Raw genomic sequence first — 27,956 nt, forward strand, 5'->3', positions numbered from 1 at the left:
ATGGTTGATGGCGGCTGGGTGCTGAGATGCAAACCCTAGAAAGGTTCTGCTGTGCCTGGACCGGGTTGGGCCTCTAGGTCTGATGTAATTAGGTCGGGTTTGTAAATGGGCCTCAGTTTACTGTTGGGCTTTGTAATTATTTGTAATTAATAATAATAATAAGAATAAGAATAAGAATAATAATATTTATAATAATAATAAAAATAAAAATAAAAATCGAAACAAAAATTTAGTGTCTACATAATTATTTTTCATTTTAAATTACTTCGACTAATAAAATCACTTAGTTTAAAGCAAACAAATGGAAGTTTTATTTTAGGGTCACTCTCGTGATCCTATTATCACAATCGGGATTTATCGGATCAATTTCGGATCTTACATTTAATTCATTCAGATCTAATTTAATCATTGATCCACATTTTTATTTAATAATTTTTATTATATCACTATTTACTCATGTTTTCATCTTTTGCATAGTGTACAGTTAATTATGTATTCTTGAACAAGTTGACAAAGGGATGAATGATACATAGGTTTGGTGTATTTAAAGCAATGATTGTATGAACAACGAGCGTGTATTACAATGGAGCTTACAGCATTTAAAGATGCCTCTCTGGTCTTTTATCTTCAAGATCGGCAGATTTTCACTCGGAAATTAAACAGTCGGTTGAGCACGGAGGCTAGGCGAATCCCAGCTTGAGCTAGCCTTTTCTCCACGACGGGCAACCGAGAGAGGAAATAATCATCTATGGAGCAAAATTATGAAGTTTGTGTTAAAAGAATATCATGCAGAATTTATGTTAAGATTAGCTAATCTGGTTTCTTATAGCATTATCTCAGCCTTTGCCAACCATGGCAGATTGCATAAAAATATAAGATACGGCATCAAATAGTGAAGTACAGATGATATAATAGAAGGTATAAGGGTCAATAGTTCGGTCATGTTTAAGCCAATTAATAGAGCCAAGAGCAATTCGGCTATTTATATGCAACAAGTTTGGACTTGGATCCAGTGTTACCTAATTCGCCCCACTCCACGAATCTCGTTTAAATTTGTTTATTCCAATTCGGAGTTCATTCGCGGACTAAAACAATGAAATTAACATATCCACAACTCAACACAGCAACAACAAAGGAAACAAAAACCTATCATAGCAAAAGCAAAGGAAACAAAGATAGGGGAAGAGTTCACTAGGAGAAGGTGTGGAAGGAGAGGTAATAAAGATGTGTAAGGGTCGATCTTTCCAAGCCTTAGCGGTGGAGTCGACAATTTTCTCTTAGTTAATATTCTGGGGAATGAAAAGAATGGAAAATAAGGAAAGAGCAAAATGTAGAAAGAGAAAGAGAAAAATAAAGTTGAGATGTTACGATTGTACTCTCACTGTAAAAGATATCTATTTTAATTATAAATTTAATCTTTTAATTTCACAATTATTAAAATAATTATTAAAAAGTTATTATATTTTCACTGTTTAATATATGGGCAAATTATGAAAAAATTTATCAGCAAATCATAAAAATGTATCATTACGAGTCATACTCTGAAAATTGTTCCAAAGAAAATTATTCTCAACGAACCACAAATAATACCTATCTTTCATTATTTGAAAATTATATGCAACGAACCAAAGCGAACTACGAATGCTTATCCATTTTCATTATTTGATTTTGATACATAAATTAAGTTTCATAAAGTGCCTTTAATCATCGAACAAGAAAACAGTAGAAAGAGGAAATAACAAATACCTTCTAAGGTGCTTCCAGGTGTGGCATTCTTATATGCATACTTGCATGCTAACCTAACACTTTCAGAAGCATATCTGTATATCGAAGCAAATCAAGAATAATACGAAGTTATTCAGATTCGAGTGTAAGTGTTAGATACAAGTATAAATATGAATAACACACTTTATATAATAAAGAATAAACTGAGGCATACACTTACATGTTAGGACAAACTGCGTTGTTATGTATGCAATATTCCCATGATGATTTTTCATTGGACCAAGCATCCTATAAATGAAATAATAGGTACAGCAGTCAAGTATCACTTTCAAAAGTCAAAACCCAAACCGGTAAAAAAAAAAAAAAGCGCTTCGATTGTCTTACAGTAATATTCCTTTGTATAGCTTGAATCATGGATAAAAGATCCGAGTCATAGAACGTCTTCACCGCAGTATCAATAATCATGGTATCCCAAACCTGGAATAACGTATATCATAAAATTGCGAATATGGATACAATAACACACATAAATATAAACACTCTCATACAGAAGTTTATAAACACCTTTTTTACCCAAATCCCTTCTTTGGCCACCTTGTTAAAAATGAATATGTAACGTTTTTTTTATTGTATAACTATCGGTATTCGATCTATCAGTCGACTAATTCAGATTGGATGCTGCATAGGCGAGGGTGACCCTCCTCCGATCCAGCTTTCTCCATTTGTAAATGGTAGAATTCTAACTTTTGACCTTACTTAAGGAATCTAATGTATCTCACTATACTAACCTGTTGTCGGTAGAAAGGATATGTAACATTGGTCAGGGAACTTGTTTACTAGATTCAAACACTTGCACTCAGATCATGTTTAAAAGATCAAATTATTTTAAAATAAAATATAAGGACTAAATCTCGAATTTGGACATAGTAGAAAGACAAAATCATTGCTTAACCATTAATTTCATTTAGCAACATTTAACTACTTGTCGATGTGAAAAATGGAAAGGGCGTAACGATGTCCTCACATGGTGTAGATTCGTCTTCCTACGATACCAACGAACTTTAATACTAGTCCCACCTAAATCTCCTGTGAAGCCAACATGTAAAGGCTGTAATAAAAAAAAGAACTTATAAATGTATTGAATATAAATATATATATCCAATATTTATATGATTAATGCTTTCTAGATTTTTCCATATATGTGATCTGAGTAAAAACCTGATGGACATCCGCCATGTAATGAGCTAAGAACATGAGTGACTCTGTCAAATTGTCTGTCACAAACAGAAAGGGAGAGCATATAATAAACCATGTATTATTATTTAAGGTAATTCCAGGAGTACATACAGGTACGGAGCCATGTTATATATGGGAGGGACAATTGTCCCTCCCAAACTTTGATGGTCTCATTATTTTTTAAGCCACTAGTAGTTTTAAAATCATTGCAACTAAACTCTTGTCCTTCCCAAAATTCTTTAATATAATTGATGTTTAAGACTTTTTAATATTTTGAAGTTAAAAAACTTGTCTCCTTATAGTTCAATCTCGGTCCGTCTGAGTATATACATGAACAGTGCTTACATTTCAACACGGGATTATATCTCTTATATGCTGAAAAGAGTTGTCTTGTATAGTTGAAAATTGCTCCTGTTACGCAATTATTTTTGCGCCCAGCAGAATCATAGCAGTCTCCTACAAGAAAGGTTAATTAATGTCGCCACGACCACTCATTTCTCTTAAAATATTTAGGGTTAACTATATGATTATTCACTTTTTTTCATTAATTTCAAAAAAAAATTAATATATGGTCAATTTTGTTTAGTTAAGATATGATCATCACGGATTATTTGTAATTAATAGTTAACATATTAGTTGACATGACAATTAAATGTTTAAAACAATTAAAGCGAATAATGAGGAGGTGTGTCCGAAAACGAGTTGGCAGGTGAAGTTATTCGAGCCTTATTTTCAGAGGGAGGTTGCTTTGATCGTTGTCTCTAACAAAAGGAAGCTGTTTGAGTACTCATCTGATTCCAGGGTGGAAAATATCTCTGCTTGGAAACGTGATTCAGCAACAGGAAGATCCTGACGATATAAAGCAGAATATCAGAAAGTTTTCTCACCCACACCAAGTGTTTGCATTTTTTGTCGCATACAAAAGATGGAGTAACTTTAGCATAGAAGAAACTGTTATGGAGGGGAAGGAAGGCGAAACATCAACTTTGTTTGCTCATAATATTCCTCCGACATACCATTGGAGAGGATTGAGACAACTTTTTGGTAAGCACGAAGATGTGGTGAGCTCATTCATAGCGAGGAAGGATGATAGAGCAGGGAAGCGTTTTGGTTTTGTCAGCTTCTCCAACAGAAACGATGCAGATAGAGAAACTCTTAGGTTAAATGGTTTATGGATTCTTGGATACAGGTTAACAGTCAAAGAAGCTAGGTACAGAGCTAAGAGCCATAGCAGGAAATTGTATAAGTCATCAGCTTCTAGAGTTGTATCTTCGGCAGAACAAGAAAAAAATAGAATATCTGGAGCTAGCACGAAGGAGTTAGCAATGAGGAGAAGTAAAATTGTGCAGGGGGAGGTAGATGAGAACGCGGTACGAAGGCTTCAAAAATGCTTGGTAGGGACGATGGCGATGGTTTGTTCTTCGAGTCAAGTGGATGACAGATTACGGGCTGGAGGTCTAGGAGAATTAAGAACTAAATTTCTAGGAGGGAGAGATTTCTTAATAGAGATTGAGGACGAAGAGCTACACAAGTTTCTGAAGGAGCATAGATGGTCGTATCTTAAGGAAGTTTTCTTGGATGTACAACCTTGGACAAAATCGTATAGACCGCATCAAAGAGTAACTTGGATCAAATTATTCGGAGTGCCGCTACATTGTTGGAACCATGTCACGTTTAAGAGGATAGCGGAACAATGGGGTGATTTCTTAGCGATGGGAGAAAATGCTTTGCAAGAAATGGACTGCGACGAGGTGACCATTCTTATTGCTACAAACAGGAAAGAAACCATTGACGATGTTCTCGATTTGGAAGTGGGTCGAGATTTAATTAAAGTTAGAATTATTGAATAGGTTATAGGTAACAGTGTTACAATGATTCGAAAGCGAGATGTAAAAGAGTGTGTTATGGCCGGTGTTTCTCAGTCTTCGTCAGGAAAAAACAGGACTTCATCGGAGGAAGATACCACAGAAAGGGTGCTTGAGGAAGGCGAAATCCAATTAAGATGTATGGGAAATATATCCGGAGGCGATTGCTTGTCGGGTAAGGACATGGGGGAAAGGAATATTGGAGAAGAAGCAATTTTGGGGTTGAGAACAAATGATGATAGTAGTGGGAATGCGCAGAAGAAAATTCATGTTGAGATGGAAAACGTTGAGAGAGTCGAAGTTAATGACACAAAGTATTTAAATGATCAATTATGTATCAATGAGGCAGAAGATGCCAGCAAGAAATTATTAAAGACTGCTCGTGTTAATAAGGAATTAAAGGATAGTTTAACAGATTTGAATATATGGGAAGGTCGATTAGAGTCAAAGGCGGTGGAGGATGTGGTAACTATGGGCTTCATAAGCAATTGTGCTATCAAAAGTTTCAAGGGAGAGGAAGTCCAACATGACGGGGTTGTGGAAGACCGGGTGGATGGAAAGACCTTACCGGGGATAGATAGGGAGGATATAGATCACAGACTTTGCTTGTCAACTCAACTGAGGGAGGATATTTTAATGCACAATTCCAGGCAGAACCAGAGAGCTAAGGAGTGAAAAAACAAAAAATATAGTTCTCTTAAGAGAATCCAAGAGAAATTCAAAGATAACCAAAGGAAAAGTAGAAATTGCCGAATTAAGAGAAATCAAAAGAAAGTGCAATGCGAGAAAGAATTGACTGAACTTGAGGGCATATCCCTATCTGACTCTGACTTGCAAACAAGATGACAGAGACAAAAGAGGGAAGCGAAAGAAACATTACAGATCGGCATAGAAATGGGGATATAGTTTAAAATATCAGAATAGGTTTTGGTTCGGGAGATTATAGCAATGGAAGAATTAGAAGCTGAGTCTCACTCTCTATCTATTGAATTTTAGTTGGGATCAGAGGAAGTAGTTCGAGATTAGGAACTTATTCTGGAACATAAGAGGTATGGACTCAAATGTTAAACTTCTGATCAGAGGAGGTTTTTAGTGAAACTATTATAGTGAGATTTTGGTGTGATGATGTTTTTGACTTTAGATTATTGTAAGCAGTGGCTAAAGCTGAGAGTCTACTGTCTGAGTGGGATTATAGTCGTTTTTAGTGGGAGGGTTCTGCTAGTTCCACTTGTTTGTTAGATTCAAAATTTGAAGACTTAGAGATCTTAGTTTTCAGGGGTTATGATTTTGGTTGCTTTCTAGTTTTATCTACCCATTCTTGTGGCTTTGAGTGGAAGCTCCTATTTGCTTCAGGGGAATCTATGTATGGTTTTTCAGTTCAATCTCTGATAAGCTGTTATGTGGTGGATTTGATCAATAGCAGAAGTTCTTCGAGCGTTTGGTTGGCTTCAATTATTTGGATGTTCCAATGGTGAAATCATTTTTAACTTGTAGTGTTTGTTGGAAAGTTCTTGTTCATTCTTTAAGCTCGGATTTTTAAAGTATAAGCTTGACTTGGGGTTGAGAAATAGTTGATCTGGTTGGTTAATTCCGTTTTTTATCCCATAAGGTTTTGAAGATTGAGTTGCTGGGCGAGTGAGTATTAATATTATTACTATCAAAGTAGTATTGAGTGTGGTTGGCTGCTGGTTGTACAGGGTTATGTTTGTTTTGCAATTAGATTGTCTAGTGTTGTTGTTGAGTTGTCTTGGTCTGTTCCGTTGAGTTGTTTATGAGTTTTCTTGTGGCTGGTTGTTTGTTGATTGGGTAGTGAGGAGCTTTGTTTGTGAAGTGTTCGTGGCAATAGCGGGCATGTATCAAAAATCCCGTTTCAAACTTTGGTGTTGATGGTAATTGAGAGCTGGTTTAAATCAGGTGCTGCTATATTCAAGTTGGATGTTTGATGGTCGCGGTGGAAAACTTCTATATTGTTCGTTACTATCTTTTTGTTTCTATGGTAGGCATTTACATGGACGCTCAATGTTGGGAGCAAACAGCCAGTTTAGATGGTTGTTGTTAGGGTGTTTTCTGTTATTTGTCGTTCTTTCTTTCGAGTGATAGTTGGTCTATGTGTGTGGTTTTGGTCCTAATCGTCAGTACTCTTTTCCTCCACCTAGTTTAGGGAGGTTTTTAACGAGACTTAGGATTTAGGCAAACAATTTATTCTTTAATAAAAATTTATTGCTGAGCAAAAAAAAGACATGACAATTAAATATTTTGATATAATCACATACTTGATCCTTGTTATTTACATATTTTCTCAATTTAGTCATATTTTTAGTAAATTAAAATAAATTTAATCCTCCGCTCAAATGATGCTAAAGACCAAAGAGATTCAAACTTGGGTCTCTTGAAAAACCAAGCATGTACACAACCGTTGAGCCACCAATGTTTGGTTTGATATAGACAACATGATATATATATTTTGTATCTTAGTGTATAAATATTTAACTTAAATTCATAATATTTATACATATTAACTATAAAAAATATTTTTATATTAACTTATGAAATATTTTATTATTAACTTAATTTAAAAGTATTTCATTTTTATTTTAATTTAAAAATATGTATTTTATGTTAAAAATATTTTTAAATTAAGATAAAAATAAAATATATTTAATAATTTAAAGTGATAATATTAATATAGTTAGTAAATTAAGATAAAATATATCCTTTTGAAAAGTTAAAATAATAATAATAAAATATTTAAAAAAAAGTTTAGATAAGAATAAAATATATATTTTTAAATAAAATATTTTTAAATTAAGTTAATAATAAAATATATTTAATAAGTTAATATTAAGTTAAATATTTATACACTAAGATACAAAATATATACGTCATATTTTATATATTAGATCAAGCATTGATTTTGACTTGATGGTTGGGTACAAGCTCAGTTTTTCAAGAGACTAAATGTATGATTATACTAAAATATTTAATTACCACATCACCTACTTTGTTAACTATTAACTAAAGTTAACTCGTGATGACCACATCTTAATTAGATAAAAACGAAAGTGATCATGTATTATGTTTTTTAAAATCAATAAGAAAGGTGGACAAAACACAAATATAAGTGATTAATGGCCAAAACATAAGTGATCAATCTTATTTCGAGGAGAACTGAAACACTTACGGATGTATTTATAGTTACACTTGAAATTAGGGGTGTCAACATAGTGTAAGGAGGATGTCCACTGCCAGTTGTAGTACAATTTGATGTCATCAGGCCAAGAACATACAGATGCAAGCTCACCTTTAGCAGAATCTGGGAGCAGGTCTTTGACTGTCGCCATAGCATCTTCAGTGAGATGCCCCTGAAGGATCAAGAAGCGCATAATCAGATGAAATCGGCAGCAACTTTTAACTAAAGAAGAAGCAGTTGCATAATCAGACCTCAGCGATCTTGCAAACAGCATAATGACCAAGTTTTCCCCAACCATGAACCAATTGCATAAGAAGAAGCAGCCTTCCCAACCATAGTAGCTCGTGCCAACCCATCCTGCAAATGATAAGAAAGAGAAGAATAGTCGTAATTTTCCATTCTGATTTATGTTTGAAGAAAAGGGACGACACCAATTATACCGCAAAGTATATTGTAGTTTGATAAAGGGGGGAAAAGTGAAACCCTCGACTCAGGTTTTCACCTTTGCATGTGATGCAAGCAAGCGTGCCTTGCCTTCTCTTCTTTCCTCTCTTTTAAAGCATACACATATTTGATATGCAAATTTTTATTGATTTACGCCAATACTATCACCACAAAGCAACTTTGTAGTAGCGTAAAAGAACCTATCAAACTGTCTACTACTGAATTCGAAATTACTATGGGACATGTGCACGTAAATATATAGAAATATATTTTCGATACAAAATAGTTTATATTGAGATTGTCTTAACAAATATAATTCTAAAACACCAAAAATTAGTGTCACTACATTCAATTCTAAAGATATAAATCTGTTATCACGTAATTTGTTCATGTCCTTTTTTTCAAATAATCTAAAGTAATTATAAGTAATAATATTTATTCCACAGACTCAGAATGCTTAAATATCTTGTAATCGTTAATTCTTAAACCAGAGACATTTAGAGATAAAAACACCCCTTCGACAACTAAAGACATTTGTTTCGTGCAATCTTCTCAATTTAACTTTAATTAAATTATTTAACGTTCATTCAACTTTTATGTTATTTAATCTACGACATTGACATTAATGTCCTTTTATGCTATTCATTTATCGGATTCCTAGGGTAAATTACGTGTTTAGTATCTAAATTATCAATTTTGATATGTTTTAATACTTACACATTTAACTTTTTCAAAACTATACTTAACGTTTAGTTTTCCTTTTATTTTAGAACACTGCCGTTAAAAACTTAGTGCGTTTAGTACCTAAACTATTAGTTTTGATCTATTTTAGCACCCAAACTTTCATTTTTTTAAAACATTTATCGTTAAATTTTGAAGGGGTACTAAAATGAAAAAAACTTATATTTTTAATGACAGGATACTAAAATGAAACAAAAAAACTAAACTTTAGGTATGGTTTTGAAAAATAATTAAAATTTTAGGTACTAAAACGGACCAAAACTTATAGTTTATAATTAACCCGATTTTTTGAATATGTTATTCTTTTCGTGATTTATCACTTACATAGTGTTTGTATATATTCATAAAATTATTTAAAAAAACAAAATGAAAGTAAAGTATAAATAACACTTGTAATATCAAATTTTTTTCCGGCCTACCATTTGCAAGATTCAGATACTTTTATTGAAGTAAATTTTGAAGTTCAATACATCAGCTGACCTGCAATGAATATTTGGATGAGATTCGAACTTTTTCAAGACATGATGTCTTCTTTAAATATGACTGACTTTTAATTAATTTTCCAACGCATTTTGAAATGTCTCAATCGGACATCGAGAACACAATATATGCTTTTTTTAGCCAAGACTATGCATGCATAAAATTGAATATGTTTCAAATATTAGAATTTTAATTTATTATGAATTTCAAACTTTCCATTATTTATTTAGAGTTTAATATTTTATTATTATTATTTTCTTTTAATTGGTTTATCTAACATTATTGAAAAAATATTAGGGTTTTCTTTTAGGTTTTTTAGGTATATAAATAGGTACTCCCCTACTGTAATTTTAGGGGGAGAAAGGAGAAAAAAGATAAAATATTGAAGAGTCAGACAAATCATTGCAATTCCAATAATAAAGGCAATATAAGAGAAATTTTCATTGAAGATATTTTCTTTTTTTATATATTTTTTTTATATTTTTATTATTTTGGCCGATCTCGACGTTGTATTATTTGAAAAATTCATCCGGTGAAAGAAAATTGATGAACAAGAAAATGATTATCGAATATAATTTCTTACATCTAACCTTATTTAAGATTTCACGATGAAAATCGTTGATTGATCTTAAAAGAAGAGAGAACTTTTTGACAATTTGTTTCAATATAGATTAAATCTTTTTTAATATTTATTTTAAGTTTTCTATACTAAAATTAATAACCTCAATTTTAATTACAATTTAACTTTTTTATTTGGTAAGCTAAGAAATCAAACAAAATGACTAAATGCCTCCTTCCTCATGGAGTAGTTCTTGGATTGCATGCAATGGCATATCGAACAGCTTTTGTCCTCCATCTCTACTTCTGTCCAGTCTTGCCATGCAATCAGCTATCCGGTTTCCTTCCCGATAGATATGTTCGAATTTAACCTCCCAATCTATCTTTAGTAGGCTCCATATATGATGATGCAGTGTGGTAGGTCTCTCCTTATTGTTACCTCGCTGGAACATTTTCCTCACCTCCATGTTGTCAGTTTCGAGGATTACCTTTCGAGCTCCCAAGATTCAAGCCCTATTTAATCCTTCATATACTCCCCATAGCTCCGCTTCCAAAATCGAGCAGCATCCAATATGTTTTGAAAATCCAACCAGTCATCGTCCTTCCTCATTGTGAATCACTCCCCCGCAGGTTGCGTTACCGTTTTGTGAGTTTCTGAAGCCATCAGTATTAAGCTTCAGCCAACCCTCAGGGGGTTTCTTCCATCTAGTTTCTCCACGCGTTACTGCATCAGTTTTCGGCTGGGCGGAACTAACTGAATGTTTGGCTTGGGTTAAGGATGAAACCAGTCGTTTGCTTCTTTCCAGTACGGAGTCGCCCTAAAAGCCATCTGGTTCAAAAGTTAACTTGCTCCTAAAATTCCAAAGATTCCAAATAATGGTTGCGAACAGGATATCTCAGTCTTCTCCATTAATTGCATACTGTTTCCTCGACTATATATTGTTTAATAACCATTCCTTCATGTTGATTGTGAGAAACTAGTTTAGCCATTCCTCCTTGATTAGCGACTTCCATAGGGCTTTGGCAACAATGCATTTACGTAGAATGTGATTGATGTCCTCCCATGCACTACCACATATGTAGCACCTGGATTCTGTGTCTAAGTGTCTTCTCACTCTCTCACTATTTGTTAGGAGAGCACCACACCCAACTAACCATAAGAACATTTTGACACGCGGTATACCCGTGTTTAGCTATCGAAGTCCATTCTCGTTCCTCAACATCCAATGCGTTGAGTAACCTTGAATTTTCTATCAGTGCTCCCACTCCACCCGGTTGTGTCCTCGTTGAATTCAGCTTTAGGGGATTTGATAGCCGCTATCCAAGCGAGTTTTTCATATGGTAAAAACTGCTCAAAGGCATCCCATCTCCATTCTCCATTATCCATTATCCATTATCCATTATCCATTATCCATTCTCGTCTACCATTGATGTGATAGTCCATTCTTGAAAAGTTCGATTGCTTATTGTCTTCCTGTAGTGGATCATCGGGCCTGCATCGTTGAGCCAAGGATCCTTCCAAAATTAGGGGCTAAGGAAATTAAATTAAGGGAGCACCGATTCAAAGAGGGTGGACACCGAGTTCGGTGCCCAATTTTTTAATTGAAAATTAAAATGGGGGAATTGCATTTTAATCCCTGCACACTATAGGGTATTTACAAGATTAGTCCTTAAGCTTCAACTATAAATACCCTAACTCATTCAGCTTCAAAATCATCCCAAATCATTTCTTTCTCCCAATACTAAATAGTTTAAAGAGTTTTCTTGTGAGTTGTGAGTGTTTTGTAAACACCTGTAAATTTTCTCTCTTTAGTAAAAGATTTACAGCAGTCCGGAGACGTAGGCAAAATTGGCTGAACTCTGCTATCAATTTCGGGTATTATTTTTCCGCTTTTATTTTGTATTCTCACTAATCTGGTTATAGGGAAATTACTCGTTTATTTCCCAACAACTGGTATCAAGAGCTTTTGGTGTTTAATTTTGTTTTTTCTGTGAGGTTACTATTTACATGAATAATGAATTTCGTTAATAGTAACATTTGGTCGGCGATACGAGTTTGTCGACGGATGTATTCTAATACATGGTGGTTCGCAAGAATTGTCAGAAACGATCCAAAAGAAGACAGATTCGAGTAGGAGCGATGGCTTTGAGAAACGAAGTTGATGAGCTCAAGAGGTAGCTGCTCATATGCAAGGGAGCAATGAGTGAATGCGATGCGCTCAAGACCTTCTTGGAAGGACTTAGACCAGGGGTGATGCTCGAGGGAGAGGAAAGTGATGCTCAGAGACTTTTGAAGGCCATACTGTAGTCGGAAAGCTGACTGAGCTTGCAGGTGACAAGCCAAGTAGCGATGTGTCGACCAGGCCCATGCCCAGAGATAATGGCAACAGTGGTGGAAACCGAGAAAAAGTGTAGCGGGGAAATGATAAAGAAAGCTCTTCGAATGGCCTAGGTGAGCCATCGACTGTTCGTAGCCAAGGAAAGCCATCGACAAAGAATGGCAAGGCTAAGTCCGGTGTAAAGAAGAAGGGGAGCAAGGAAAAATTAAAGTGCTACTTATGTGATGGTCCTTATCTGACTAGAGGATATCCCGAGAAGCGTCGCCTTACAGCCATCATGAATAGGATGGGAGAAGGAGAAGTATTAGGAATTGGTGCGGTTGTAAGTGTTAAAGTTGTCAAGCCAGGGAAAAGACATGGTTCGATTGAGGGGATCAATGTGGCCAAGCAAGGATCCAGACGAGGCAAGGCTGTTGATGCTGAAGCAACCGAAGCCAAAAGAAAGCCTGAGATTGCGAGTATCCAAGCAATCAAGATATGAGAAAGACTTGGTGAGGCTATATGTTCCAAAGTAGTTGAATCAAGGGGCAGGCATGGTGCGACTACAAGTTCTCAAGTAGTCAGCCCAGGATCAAAACGTGATGAGACTGTAGGTGTCAAAGCAGTCGAGCAACAAAAGGGACCAATGCGATAGAAAAAGATAAAGCCGTCAAGCCAAGGGTGCAGAGTGAGCAAGTCCGCTCATAGTATGCCAGGATGGAGGCGTGGTCCAAGTTGAGGCGTCTCATGCATAAATGGACACTTAAGGAGTACGAGAGCCGATTCAGAAGACTCATGCTCAAAGTCCCAAGTTTGACCGAAGAATAGGTTCTTTACCTTCTTGTTCGGATTGAAGCCATGGGCAAAGAGAGAGTTGGAGCGAAGAGAAGTCAAGGAGTTATCTAAAGCCTTGACAACCGCTGAGTCCATCAAAGAATTTGGAGTCAAGAAGAAAAAGACTTCCAAAGCAAAGCCGGAAGTTGAGGGTAGCAACAAGAGATTCTGTGATGAAGGCAAGTTAGAGGATGAGGAATGTTGTTCCTCGAGTGACAGAGAAAATCCACTCAATGATGAACCAGATGGTGAGTCTGGGGAAGATGTGTGCATTCTTGGAACAAGTTCTAGTGTCAAAGATGCTAAGACGAGGGTAAGAGTCGACCAAACGAGGGGGCACAGACTTAAGATGCCAGAAGTGTTGCAAAATTACCCAAGGGGAGCCGAGTCATCCAAGGTGATGGATGAGCCCAAGATCAAGTTGTCCATAGAATAGGATGAACCCAGGATCGAAGAGGCATTGAGAGTTTGCTCAATAAGGTTAATTTCTGCCAAGGCGAGTAGAAGCCAAGTGCAAGAAGAGTTGTCCGTGTCCAAGGAGTTTGCCGAGCATGTTCGTGTAGAGAACATGGCTTCAGAGACCATCTTAAGAGAAGGGTCGAAGCAGGGGCTTGTCGAGGATGTTCAAATGAGGAACAATCCTTCAAAGACTAGTGGACAAGATTAGAAGAGAGCCAAGACATTGAGCAACAAGGTAACCATAGAGAAACTGCCCATTTACAAGGTGAGAAGTGAGCTCCAACCTTCGTGTTAGAAGGAGGAGGCAAGAAGAGGCATCGGGTTTTGTCGTGAGAAAGTGCCGATGCATAATGGCATAAATAACTCCAATAAAAAGGGTTCAATGCGAGGAGTGTCAGACTTCAGAGAGTAAGAAGGGCTGATGCAAATTTTGAGTAAATGCCAATGAATAATCCGGGCAAGGTACACTGGGAAGCAGTAAAATGGATCCTTAGATATATGCAGGGTACCACAAACAAAGCACTTTGTTTCAAAGGTGGAGATACGATACTGACAGGCTATGTAGATGCTGACTTAGCCGGAAATGTTGACATCAGAAGAAGCACTACAAGGTATGTCTATACTCTAGGAGGTACTGCAGTGAGTTGGGTTTCTCAAATACAGAAGACAGTTGCTCTCTCCACAACTGAAGCAGAATATGTTGCTGTTACGGAAGCTAGCAAGGAGATGGTTTGGCTCCAAAGTTTCTTAGAAGAATTAGGCAAGAAACAAGAAAACAATGTCTTGTATTGCGACAGTCAAAGAGTTATCCATCTAGTGAAGAATCCGTCTTTTCATTCCAGAGCGAAGCACATACAATTGCGATATCATTTTATCCAGTCTCTTCTGGAAGATGGGATTTTGAAACTAAAAAAGATTAGTGGAGCTCAAAATCCGACAGACATGTTAACAAAGACGGTGACTACGAACAAACTGAAGTTGTGTTCAGCTTTAGTTGGCATGCTAGAGTAACAAGACCAGAAATGCTACTGCATTGATCAAGGAGTGAAGACAGATTAAAATCAGTCTTCAAGTGGGAGATTTTTGGAAAAGTCAAAATTGGGGGATAAGAAAATTCAATTAAGGGAGCACTGATTCAAAAAGGGTGGGAACCGAATTCGGGGGCTAATTTTTTATTGAAAATTAAAATGAAGGAATTGAATTTTAGTCCCTGTATACTTTAGGGTATTTACAAGATTAGTCCTTAAGCTTCAACTATAAATACCCTAACCCATTCAACTTCAAAATCATCCCAAATAATTTCTTTCTCCCAATACTAAAGAGTTTAGAGAGTTTTCTTATGAGTGTTTTATACACACTTGTAAATTTTCTCTCTTTAGTAAAAGATCTACAGCAGCCCAGAGACGTAGGCAAAATTGGCTGAACTCTGTTATCAATTTCGGGTATTATTTTTTCGCTTTTATTTCGCATTCTCACTAATCTGGTTATAGGGAAATTACTCATTTATTTCCCAACACTACCATATATGTAGCACCTGGGTTCTGTGTCTAAGTGTCTTCTCACTCTTTCACTATTTGTTAGGAGAGCACCATACCCAACTAACCATAAGAACATTTTGACACGTGGTATACCAGTGTTTAGCTATCAAAGTTCATACTCGTTCCTCAACATCCAATGCATTGAGTAACCTTAAATTTTCTATCAGTGCTCCCACTCTACCTGGTTGTGTCCTCGTTCAATTCAGCTTTAGGGGATTTGATAGTCGCTATCCAAGCGAGTTTTTCATATGGTAGAAACTGGTCAAAGGCATCTCATCTCCATTCTACATTCTTGTCCACCATTGATGTGATTCCATTCTTGAAAAGTTCGATTGCTTATGGTCTTCCTGTAATGGATCATCGGGCCTCCATCGTTGAGCCAAGGATCCTTCCAAAAGTCAACTCGTTTTCTATTCTCGATATTCTAAATCACATTATTCTTGATTTCTTCCCAAAATTTGATGATATCCTTCCAAAGTTTCGAACGGTTCATTCTTTCCAGTGTTACTGGAAATTCACTAGTCCAACGATATTTCGATCTGAGGAATTACACCCATATCTAGTTATGATTCCTTAAGAGGTTAAATGCGACCTCATAATGAATGCTTTGTTCTGGTGTTGTTGCACTTTCAGCCCTAAACCTCCTTTCGATACTACGTTGTTTGCATAGTATAAAAGGGGATCATTATTTTCTACAGTGTTAATAAACCCTATTTTTCTTAAAGTGTTTCCCCAAATAAAACCCCTTATAATCCTGTCAACTTCTTCACACACCCTTTTTGGCAGCATGGTTGTTTGCATAGTATAAAAAGGGATCGTTGTTAAAGTCGTTTTAACTAATGTAATTCTTCTTGCAAGCGAAAGTTGATGTGCCTTCCAACCAGAAAGCTTTGACCTCACTCGTTGGAGAATATAATTGTATGAGTTACGAGTGATTCGTTCATGAATCAAAGGAACTCCTAGGTATTTACCGAGGTTTTGCACCTCCTTAAATCTGAAACTATCACTGGTTTGTTTTCTGCTTTCTTCGGCTGTATTTTCCAGAAAAAAGATATTAGTCGGGGTTTTAAAAAAATGTTTCGCGACCTCGATTTCGTCCGCGATATAGCAATTTTGTCTCAGTCCGAGTTACCTGCTACACCTGAAATAGTGCCCGCGACGGCCGTAATCACGGTAAACCCTAAATGGTCAAAAACACAACCATGACCGCGATTTGAAACCGTGATATTAGCTTTTACTTTATTGACCTTTAGACCTGAGGCGTTGCAAAACTTCTCAAGAACTCTACGAATCACTTCCACATGCTTCATTGACGCCTCGGAAAATAGGATCATGTCATCTGCAAAAAAAGTGTGATATTTCAAGACCCCCTCTTACTGTTGTGAACGACTTCCAGATGCCCATCATTGGTTATCTATATATTGCTTGGGATAATCTTTCTATTCACATAACAAACAGGTAAGGGGATATTGGATCCATAGTTACATAAATCACTTAATAGCCCATAATCTATGTATTATACATTGCGATCCAAAACGCGGTACGAACGTGTTCCACCCCACGAATCTCATTTCAGTTCATCCGTTCCAATTCGCGGTTCGTTCGTGTACCAGAACGGTGAAATTAGTGTACCAAAAACCCATAGCAAAAATAATGGAAGCATAAACCCCATGAAAGCAAACCAAAGAAAGAAGAAACCCACCACAACAAACCAAAGAAAACAAAAACCCTCATAGCAGAAGCAAAGGAAACAAAATCCCATCACAACAAAAACAAAGAAACAAATATAGGGGTAAGGATTCAGTAGGAGAAGGGGCGGTAATGAAGACGGTGGAAGGGTCGATCTTGCCAGTCGGCGGTAGAGTCTACAGATTTTTTATAGGTAATTTGGTAAAGGAAAACAAAGAAAGATGGACTGGCATTTTAGAGAATGAAAAGAAAGGAAGATGAGAGAGCGTTGAAGTGTAAGAAGAAAAAAAGTAAAGTTAATATTTCAGAAACCCAAGTAAAGACCAACTCTTTTTACTGTTGTATTTTTACTGTTTAAGATATTTGTTTAATTATAAATTTAGTCCTTCAACTTTATAAATTTAGTCATTCAACTTTGAAGTATTGAAGTTACTTAATGAAATCTATAGTATTGAAGTTACTCTAAGATATTTGAAGTATTGAAGTTACTTATAAAATTTGATGTAGAAAAATAGCAACCTAAGAAATTGGTACATCGTACCGGAGCGATCCGAAATGAGTCTACCCTCTCGTACCGAATTTTAGGGACCTAGTGAATTGCGATCCCATTCAACGTTCCCGTACTGGAGCGTACCGCGATCCATGTGACTATGATTGGATCCCCCTGTCTTATGCCTCTAGTTAGTTTAAATACCTCCGACACAGGTCCATTCCACATGATTTGTGTAGAAAATGATGAGATAGACCGTACAATCATATTCTTTATCTCATTCAATAAATATATGTCTAATAGGGTGTCCTCAATAATAGACCATTCTAGTCTGCCATAGGGTTTTTCAATATCTATATTTATAGCCATTCATCCCTTTTTTTCCTTATTTTTTCTGGATGGAGTGAATGACTTAATGTGTTTTGATAATGTTGTTCGTGATTGATCTCCCTGGGACAAAGCTGACATGGTTGTTTGAAATCCACTCGGATAGGAACGACTTTATTTTGTTTACTAAGATTTTTATAACCACCTTGTATAACACAGAGCATAAACTTATTGGCTGAAACTAATTCAACTGTTCAGGTGACTCCACTTTTAGAAGCAGAACCAAAAGCGTTCAATTTAAAATCTCATCCATAGGTGCTCCTGCAAACAAAATCTTAATGTACTAACAGACGTTATGACCTATAAACTTCCAATTTTTCTGATAAAATCCTGCATGGAAATCTTCTGGACCTAAGGCTTTCCATGGGTTCACCTCGAATACCACTGATAACCTCGTAAAAAGGTTATATGCCGTGCCTTTTCACTTAAATTATTGGTTGTTTAAAAGTTCATTTCATTACGTATAGTTGTATTTAAGACAATGTAGATGCATTTGGTGGAGACGTTTTTATACAATATTTTAATAATAAAACTAGTGTTGCTTCATAGGAAAGGTTGTGTTTTACTGATGGTGTGCAGTTGATTGAGCTAAAGGAGAAGCGATGAGTTGCCGTAGCATTCTAAAGCTGACTGAGATAGAAATATAATACCCCAATATCAGGTCATTGACTTTATAAAAAAGATATAAAATTTGAGGATTTATTTTAATAAATGATAACAGATGAAAAATGATTTGGAATAATGGTTTAGACTAAATTATAACAATGGATGAATTAAGAGGGCATTTTGGTAAGCGATGATGTTGCTTCATAGACTAAAATTCATTTCTATTACGGATTAGAAAGGGAAAAAAGGGAAAGTGGAAATCAAAATTTAAGCCATCCACACTTCTTCTTCTTCCCGTATTCACGTGTTCTCCTCTATAGACAAAGGTAAGCTTCATATAATTTGTTTTTCCTTTAGTTTTTGGTTTTTTATTGAAACCTTGAGTGTTATAGAGGCTTAAGGAAGGGTTAAAGAGGATTAAAACTAAGAAATGTATGATTTATTTGAGATTTAAGAAAATGAGTTTTTGAATGGTATGCTAGAATATGAGTTTTTATTGAGGTTTATTAGTAGATTTGACTTGTCAAAGAAGTAAATAAGAGATTAGAAGCCTTAGATGTTATTAAAAACATGTTAGAAAAAGTGGTATGATTCTTAGTTTGAGATGTTCTTTGGAGATTTTAGATGTTATAAGAAGCTAAATGAAGGAAAGTTAGTTGAGATAAGTAAGGAAGAGTTTAATAGTATTGTTGGAGGTTAAAGTAAGGGAATTTGACCAAATGTGGGTAAATATTGAGCTGAAAATAGAAAATATGGGTAAGGGTATCGGTACTGTTCTATCAGTACCGATATTATAGGTTTAAATAGGTAGCAATGCGATGAACAATATCGTTACTGATGAGGTATCGATACTAAAAGAAAAGAATAGATACCATGGATTCCAAAATGTCGAAATGATATCGATATTGAAAGGGAGTATCGATACCATAGTATAGAAGTATTGATACCATGGATTCCATAATGTCAAAATGGTATCGATACTAAAAGGGAGTATCGATACCATAGTATAGAAGTATCGATACCATGGTATGGATACCGATACTACTAAGCCAGGAATAATAAGATAGGTTGAAATTGTTATAGAAATTGAAAATAATATTACTTTTGAGTATTATTAAAGTATAAATGTTAGATAATATACTAACATTTGTATGGTATGTGTACTAAATGGGTGCTTGTGTAGATTATAACCAAGTTCCCGAGTCAAGAAAGAAAAAGGGAAAGGATAAAGTTGCCGAGTAGTTGGACGTCATTACATCATATTAGGGAAGAATATCATGTGAGTGCATATATTGTAATTATATGGATTGAGGGGGACTCACAATAAGTCCACCTCAAATGTTTAAATTAATGTATGTTTTACCTTATATGATATATGTTTATAATATGTGTGGAATTGATATTATGAATAATTTTTAGGGTAGGATTTGTTTTAAAATGAAAGATTAAATGCCTAACTGTGCATTTGGAAAAAAGGAGCCAATCATGCAAGTTAGATTAAAGTTTAAATGCCTTTGGGTAAAAGATCAAATGCCTAACTGTGCATTTGGCAAAAAGGTGTCAATCATTAGATGAAAGTTAAATGCCTTTGGGTAAAATATTAAACGCCTAACTGTGCATTTGGCAGAAAGGTATTAATCATGCAAGTTAGATGAAAGGTTAAATGTCATTGGGTAAACAATTAAATGCCTAACTATGCATTTGGAAAAAAGGTGCCAATCATGCAAGTTAGATAAAAGGTTAAAGGCCTTTGGGTAAAATATTAAACGTCTAACTGTGCATTTGGCAGAAATGTGCTAATCATGCTTAGATGAAATGTTAAATGCCTCTGGGTAAAAGATTAAACGCCTAACTGCGCATTTGGCAAAAAGGTGCCAATCATGTAAGTTAGATGAAAGGTTAAATACCTTTGGGTAAAAGATTAAACTCTTAACTATGCAGTTGTAATAAAGGTGCCAATCATACAAGTTAGAGAAATGGTTAAATGCCTTTAGGTAAAAGATTAAACGCCTAACTCTGCATTTGACAGAATGGTGCCAATCACACAAGCTAGATGAAAAGTTAAATACCTTTGGGTAAAAGATTAAATTCCTAATTGTGCATTTGGCATATAAGTGTTAATAATGCAAGTTAGATAAAAGGTTAAATGCCTTTGGATAAAAGATTAAATGCCTAACTGTGCATTTGGCAGAAAGGTACCAATAATGCAAGTTAGATAAAAGTTTAAATGCCTTTGGATAAAAGATTAAATGCCTAACTGTGCATTTGGAAAAAGGTTGCCAATAATGCAGGTTAGAGGAAAGGTTAAATTCCTTTAGATGAAAGAATATATGTTTAACAGTGCATTTTGACATAAATGATGTAATTCATTATTTTAACTAAAAAGATTGTAAAGGAGTCTCATGAAGTAGACGATTTATCATGGTTTTGATAGTCAGGACATGTTTATGAATAAATTGCAGTTCCTTTACAAGATTATGCATCACTAAGTAAATACTTAACGTGTGTTGATGTCACGCATCGGTAAAAATCAAAGATTTTTTGAGAAAGGAGTGTAACATCAACAACTATCATCAATTAAAGGTTGACTCGTCAGCATCATTGGGACAATCATACTCATTTTGAAATTAGCTGGCATATAATTGAACTTAAGAAAATATTTTGTAATGTATTTAAAGTGATAGTTTTAGTAATATGCTTTAATGAATGTTTTATCATTGTCTTAAATGGTGTGGTTTTAAATTTTGAAACAAAGTTTTACAGATTTTCAAATTATAAAATATTTTAAAAGTGATGTAACATATGTATCTCATCTACAAAAAAGTATAAAGGAGATGTGTGTTACATTTATGGGTTTCAGAGCTACAGGTTTAGTCGATTATTAGCTGAAACCGAGTTCATTTGAAATAAGAAAAAGGATTACAAGCCACAAAGATTGTCAAGGTTACTAATATGGTGTCATTAGAGTGTGATTGATGACTCTCTTTACTAAACGTAATGTTATTACTATACATGTTTTAATAGATGTCAGAATCTTCAAACTCACATAGAGCAGGGGAACAATAAGTTAGAGAAGGGACTGATAGCGAAAGTTACAGGCTAATAGTGAATAGTCGATTCCATCTAAAAATGCTAGTGCGCCTGCATATCAAGGGATGTTGGTACCAGAGTTTGGAGCTTTTATGCAAGATCTTAATGCTATATTAACTCATTTTTAACCTCCTCCGTCTCCCCCTGCTCCTCGAGTATCGAGGATGTTGATCCCAAAGGAGCTGAAGAGTTTAGGAGCTCTCGAATTTCGTGGAGAAGAGAAGGAAGGCGCTATAGAGGCTGACTTATGATTGAATGATGTAATGATAATGCTTGAAAGTCTTCACTACTCAGATTCAGAGAAGCGGGGTGGAGCTGTATCATTGCTATGGGATCAACTCGAGTATGGTAGTCAAATACTGTAATGTATGCACCACCGAAACTATTGACCTGACAGTTCTTCCAGGAAGAATTTAACAATAAGTATATTGGTGAGCAGTTTAGACGAGCGTTGTTGAAGAAGTTTCTTAATTTGAAACAAGGTGACCGAGCAGTACATGAGTACGAGGCTGAATATAATAAGTTGAGATGTTTTTTTATTAAGGTGGTTCCCAATGACAAGGCCCGACGCGATTGGTTTATTGAGGGATTAAGGCCAAAGTTGAAAGAAATGATGTTGGATTTCAGTTTTCCTAGCTTACAAGAAGTTATAAACTGAGCCAAAGCTATTGAAACAGGTCAAGAAGAGACATTAGCAGTGGAAAAAAGTTTGCAGATGAGGAAAAGGGTTGGAACACCTTCAACTCCCCATTATGTTAAGAGAGGAAAGGGCTCGAGTTCTAGATATATTGACAGAGGGGGTTCTACTGTAGCTCTACAGAAAACTAAACAGTCTCTGTCGGTTGTTCCTAGCTCAGGTAGAGCAATTGGAGAAAGAAATGTATGTTAGACATGTGGTAGAGTGCATCGGGGAGTATGCAGACTTCTCAGTGGAGCTTGTTTCCAATGTGGTGAGACTAGTCACTTTTCCCAAAACTTTCGAAAGAGATATAGTGGCCATTTGGTGCAATCTGAAATATTTGTGGTAGCCTATAATAAAAGTAGAGGAAAGGGTAGATCAAGGAGACAAACTGAATCAATACAGCAACAAGAGACTCGGGGAGTCGCTAGAATTTATAACATTAAGACTAATGAAGATCATGATGACCCGGAGATCATAACAGGTACATTCCATCTTTTTGAAGAGCATGTTAGTTGACACTGGTTTTACACATTCATACATTATACCAAGTTGGTTAGAGCTAGAGGAATTCCTTTAGAACCATTCTTTAGTGAAATGATAGCAGTAAATCCTATGGGTCACAGTACGAGAGTAAAGCAAGTATGTAGAAAATGCCCAATAAAAATCCATGGGATTTTGTTTCTAGCAAACTTAATGGAGTTTCCTTTTTGATGACTTTGAAATCATTTTGGGTATAGATTGGTTGTCTCCACATCATGGATGGGTTGATTTTTTCCAGAAGCGATTCTTTTTGAAAGATGTGGAAGGATAATAAATTGTTGTGATCGGCGAAAAAGTGAAATCACTATCCAATGTGATATCATCCATAACTGCAAAGAAATTGATGTCAAAGGGGTGTATATCTTTCCTAGCTAATGTGGTAGATACTCGAGTGTTGAAAGTGAGATTAAACAATATTCCAAAAGTTAAGGAGTTTCCAGATGTTTTTTCAGAGAAATTATCGGGTTTACCTCTAGATCGTGAAGTGGAATTCAGGATTGAGGTTTACCAGGGTATCGAACCTATTTATATTGCCCCATATCGAATGGCTCCAATGGAGTTAAGAGAATTAAAAACCCAGTTGAAAGAGCTACTAGATGAGGGATTTGTGAGACCCAGTATTTCTCCTTGGGGAGCACATGTGTTGTTTCTGAAAAAAAAACATGAGTTTATACGATTATGCATCGACTATTGTCAGTTAAACAAAGTAACCATAAATAATAAGTATCCTCTTTCGAGGATTGATGATTTATTCGATCAATTGAAAGGCACAACAATGTTTTCTAAGATAAACCTGAGGTCAGGATACCAGCAATTAAAGATCAAAGAGGGTGATATTTGTAAAACATTTTATCTGACTCGGTATGGATACTACGAATTTGTGGTGATGCCATTTGGATTGATTAATGCTTCTGCAACAATTATGGACTTGATTAAACGAGTATTTCAACCTTACTTGGATCAATTCGTGGTGGTATTTATAGATGACATTTTGGTGTATTCCAAGTCAAGAGAGGAACATGATGACCATATTCGGGTGGTTCTTCAGATACTTCGAGAGAAGAAGCTATATGCCAAATTGTCCAAGTGCGAATTTTGGTTATTTGAGATTTCCTTTCTTGGACATATAGTCTCCGCAGAAGGCATAAGAGTAGATCCTAAAAAGGTCTTAGCTATCATGGATTAACAACCCCTAAAGAATGTTTTTGAGGTTAGAAGTTTCTTGGGGCTTGTTGGTTATTATAGACGGTTCGTGAAGAACTTCTCAATGTTAGCTTTATCGCTAACTAAGTTGTTACGGAAAGATATACCCTTTTTTTGGATAGAGAAATGCCAAGAAAGTTTTGATAGGCTAAAAAGACTTCTAACGGAAGCTTCAGTGCTTGTACAACCTGAGTAGGGTAAATATTATTTAGTATATAGTGATGCATCCCATAATGGGTTATGATGTGTACTCATGCAAGATGGAAAAGTAGTGGCTTATGCTTCAAGACAGTTGAAGAATCATGGGAAAAATTACTCGACACATGACTTGGAATTGGCAGAGGTAATGTTTGATTTGAAAAATTGGTGTCATTATCTATACGGTGAGCGTTGCCATGTTTACACGGATCACAAGAGTCTAAAGTACTTGCTAACTCAGAAAGAGCTGAATTTGAGATAGAGAATATGGATTGAGCCTTTAAAAGATTATGATTTGATCATTGATTACCATCTAGGAAAAGCTAATGTGGTAGCTGATGCACTCAGTCGAAAGACTTTTACAACTTTACGGGCTTTGGATGCGCATATGTATTTAATGGAAGATGGTGCATTGATTGTTGAACTTAAGCTAAAGTCAATGCTTTTGGATCGGGTAAAAGAGTTGTAAGGTCAAGATAAGAAATGGAAGGAATAATTGATGTTTATATTACCCTGGAAGACTTTGCATTCCTGATAATGATAAATTGAAGAAAGATATTCTTTACGAGGTACACTATAGTCTTTGATGATGCATCTAGGCGGGAATAAGATGTATCACGATTTAAAGAGTCGTTATTGGTGGCATGGAATGAAAAGAGTTGTATCGGAGTTTGTTGCAAAATGTTTGACATGTAAGTAAGTGAAAGCTGAGCATCAAGTGCCTTCCAGATTTCTACAACCAATATCCATTCCTAAGTAGAAGTGGGGGCGAGTTACAATGGATTTTGTTTCAGGGCTATCTTTGACACCAGGTAAAAAGACTCGATATGGGTAATTATAGATAGATTAACCAAGTCAGCTGACTTTGTTCTAGTTTGAGTAGATTACTCGATTGATAAATATGTGGAATTGTATGTAAAAGAAATAGTTCGACTGAATGGAGTACCAATATCGATAGTGTTCGATCGACACCTAAGATTTACTTCAAGATTTTGGAAGTCCTTGCACGAGGCATTGGGTACTCGATTGAATTTTAGCACAACTTTTTATCCGTAGACATATGGGCAGTCAGAACGAACTATACAGATATTGGAAGATATGTTAAGAGCATGTGTGATTGAGTTTAAAGGATCATGGGAAAGGTATTTGCCTTTAGCTGAATTTGCTTATAACAATAATTACCAATCGAGTATTAAGATGGTCCCGTATGAGGCTTTGTATGGGAGGAAATGCCGAACACTATTAAATTGGTTTGAACTTAAAGATTGAAATCTAGTTGGCCTGGATTTGATGAAAGAAATGGAGGAGAAAGTAAAAATTATCCAAGATAATTTGAAGATAGCATCCGATCGACAAAAATCTTATGCTGATTTTAAAAGAAAAGATGGGAGACAAAGTATTTATGAAGGTATTGCCTTGGAAGAAGGTATTACAATTTGGACGAAAAGGAAAGCTGAGTCCTAGATTTATTGGACCTTATGAGATCTAGAAAAAGGTCAGACCCGTAGCTTATCAATTAGATTTGCCTCCGGATATGGACAAGATCCATAATGTTTTTGACATATCAATGCTTAGAAGGTACATATCGTGTCCATCCCATGTTATCACCCTTGAAGATATAGAAACCCGACCAGATTTAACTTATGAGGAAGAACTAGTACGGATCTTGGCAAAGGAAAACAAGGAATTACGTATCAAGAAAATTCCTTTAGTTAAAGTGCTCTGGCAGAATCATAAGATGGAAGAAGCTACTTGGGAAAGAGAGGAGGACACAAGGAAGCAATTTCCACACCTTTTTGTTTCAGTTATTTCTTTAAATTCGAGGAATAATTTTCTTAAGGGGGATAATTGTAATACCCCAAATGTCAGGTCAGTGACTTTATAGAAAATATATAAAATTTGAGGATTTATTTGAATAAATGATAAAAGATGAGAAATATTTAGAATAGTTGTTTAGACTAAATTGTAACAATTGATGAATTAAGAAGGCATTTTGGCCTTTTAGAGGGAAATGAATTTAAAATTCATTTCTATTAGGGAATTAAAAGGAGAAAAAGGGAAGTGGAAATCAAAATTTAAGCCATCCACACTTATTCTTCTTCTCGTATTCATGTGTTCTCCTCCATAGCCAAATGTAAGCTTCATCTAATTAGTTTTTCCATTAGTTTTTGATTTGTTATTGAAACCTCGAGTGTTATAGAGGCTTAAGGAAGGGTAAAGAGGATTAAAACTAATAAATGAATGATTTATTTGATATTTAAGAAAATTAGCTTTTGAATGGTATGTTGAATATGAGTTTTTATTGCGGTTTATTAGTAGATTTGACTGATTTATTTGATATTTAAGAAAATTAGCTTTTGAATGGAATGTTGAATATGAGTTTTTATTGTGGTTTATTAGTAGATTTGACTTGTCAAAGAAGTAAATAAGAGATAAGAAGCCTTAGATGTTATTAAAAACATGTTAGAAAAAGTGGTATGATTCTTAGTTTGAGATGTTCTTTGGAGATTTTAGATGTTATAAGAAGCTAAATGAAGGAAAATTAGTTGAGATAAGTAAGGAAGAGTTTAATAGTATTGTTGGAGGTTAAAGTAAGGGAATTTGACCAAATATGGGTAAAAATCGAGTTGGAAATGGAAAATCTAGGTAAGGGTATCAGTACTGACTGAACAATATCGATACTATAGGTTTAAATGGGTAGAAATACGATGAACAGTATCGGTAATGATGGGGTATCGATACTAAAAGAAAAATATGGATACCATGGATTCCATAATATCGAAATGGTATTGATACTAAAAGGGAGTATCAGTACCATAGTATAGAAGTATCGATACTATGGTGTGGGTATCGATACTATTGAGTAAGTAATTATAATATAGGCTGAAATTGTTATAGAAATTAAAAATAATAGTACTTTTGAGTATTATTAAAGTATAAATGTTATATAATATACTAACATTTGTATGGTATGTGTACTAAATGGGTGCTTGTGTAGATTATAACCAAGCACCCATGTCAAGCAAGAAAAATGGCAAGGAAAACGTTGCCGAGTGGTTGGACGTTACTATATCATATCAGGGAAGCATAGTAGGTGAGTGCATCTATTGTAATTATATGGGTTGAGGGATACTCACAATTAGTCCACCTCAAATGTTTAAATTAATGTATGGTTTTCCTTATATGATATATGTTTATAATGTGTGTGGAATTGATATTATGAATAATTTTTAGTGTAGGAACTATTTTAAAATGAATGATTAAACGCCTAACTGTTCATTTGGAAGAAATGTGCCAATCATGCAAGTTAGATGAAAGGTTAAATGCCTTTGGGTAAAAGATTAAATGCCTAACTGTGCATTTGGTAGAAAGGTTCTAATCAGGCAAGTTAGATAAAAGGCTAAATGCCTTTAGGTAAAAGATTAAACGCCTAACTGTGCATTTGGCAGAAAGGTTATAATTATGTAAGTTAAATGAAAGGTTAAATGCATTTAGGTAAAAGATTAAACACCTAACTATGCATTTGGTAGAAATGTGTCAATCATACAAGTTAGATGAAAGGTTAAATGCCTTTGGGTAAAAGATTAAACGCCTAATTGTGCATTTGACAGAAAAGTATCAATCATGCAAGTTAGATGAAAGGTTAAATGCCTTTGGGTAAAAGAATAAACACCTAACTGTGC

At 35.3% G+C, this 27,956-nt stretch overlaps 1 protein-coding gene across 1 annotated transcript; it reads right to left on the reverse strand.

The window, feature by feature from the left end:
• Nucleotides 1-627: 627 nt before the first annotated feature.
• LOC120126070 (endonuclease 4-like) lies at nucleotides 628-8,381 on the reverse strand. The gene is made up of 9 exons (XM_039144369.1): nucleotides 8,268-8,381; nucleotides 8,008-8,188; nucleotides 3,307-3,417; nucleotides 2,944-2,999; nucleotides 2,750-2,833; nucleotides 2,110-2,202; nucleotides 1,946-2,013; nucleotides 1,747-1,820; nucleotides 628-746 (listed from the first exon to the last, which is right to left on the reverse strand). The coding sequence occupies exons 1-9, from the start codon at nucleotides 8,370-8,372 to the stop codon at nucleotides 628-630; spliced, it is 891 nt and encodes a 296-aa protein (XP_039000300.1). The 5' UTR covers nucleotides 8,373-8,381.
• Between the last annotated feature and the right edge of the window lie 19,575 nt (nucleotides 8,382-27,956).

Source organism: Hibiscus syriacus, unplaced genomic scaffold, assembly GCF_006381635.1.
Source record: "Hibiscus syriacus cultivar Baekdansim isolate YM2019G1 unplaced genomic scaffold, ASM638163v2 tig00110450_pilon, whole genome shotgun sequence".
NCBI classification, from domain to species: domain Eukaryota; kingdom Viridiplantae; phylum Streptophyta; class Magnoliopsida; order Malvales; family Malvaceae; genus Hibiscus; species Hibiscus syriacus.

Coding starts and splice junctions, on each gene's coding strand:
- LOC120126070 (XM_039144369.1), bottom strand. CDS start 8,372: ATGGGTTGGCACGAGCTACTATGGTTGGGAAGGCTGCTTCTTCTTATG. Junction 8,189..8,267: donor CTGTTTGCAAGATCGCTGAG/GTCTGATTATGC, acceptor TTGATCCTTCAG/GGGCATCTCACTGAAGATGC. Junction 2,014..2,109: donor CTATACAAAGGAATATTACT/GTAAGACAATCG, acceptor TTTCATTTATAG/GATGCTTGGTCCAATGAAAA.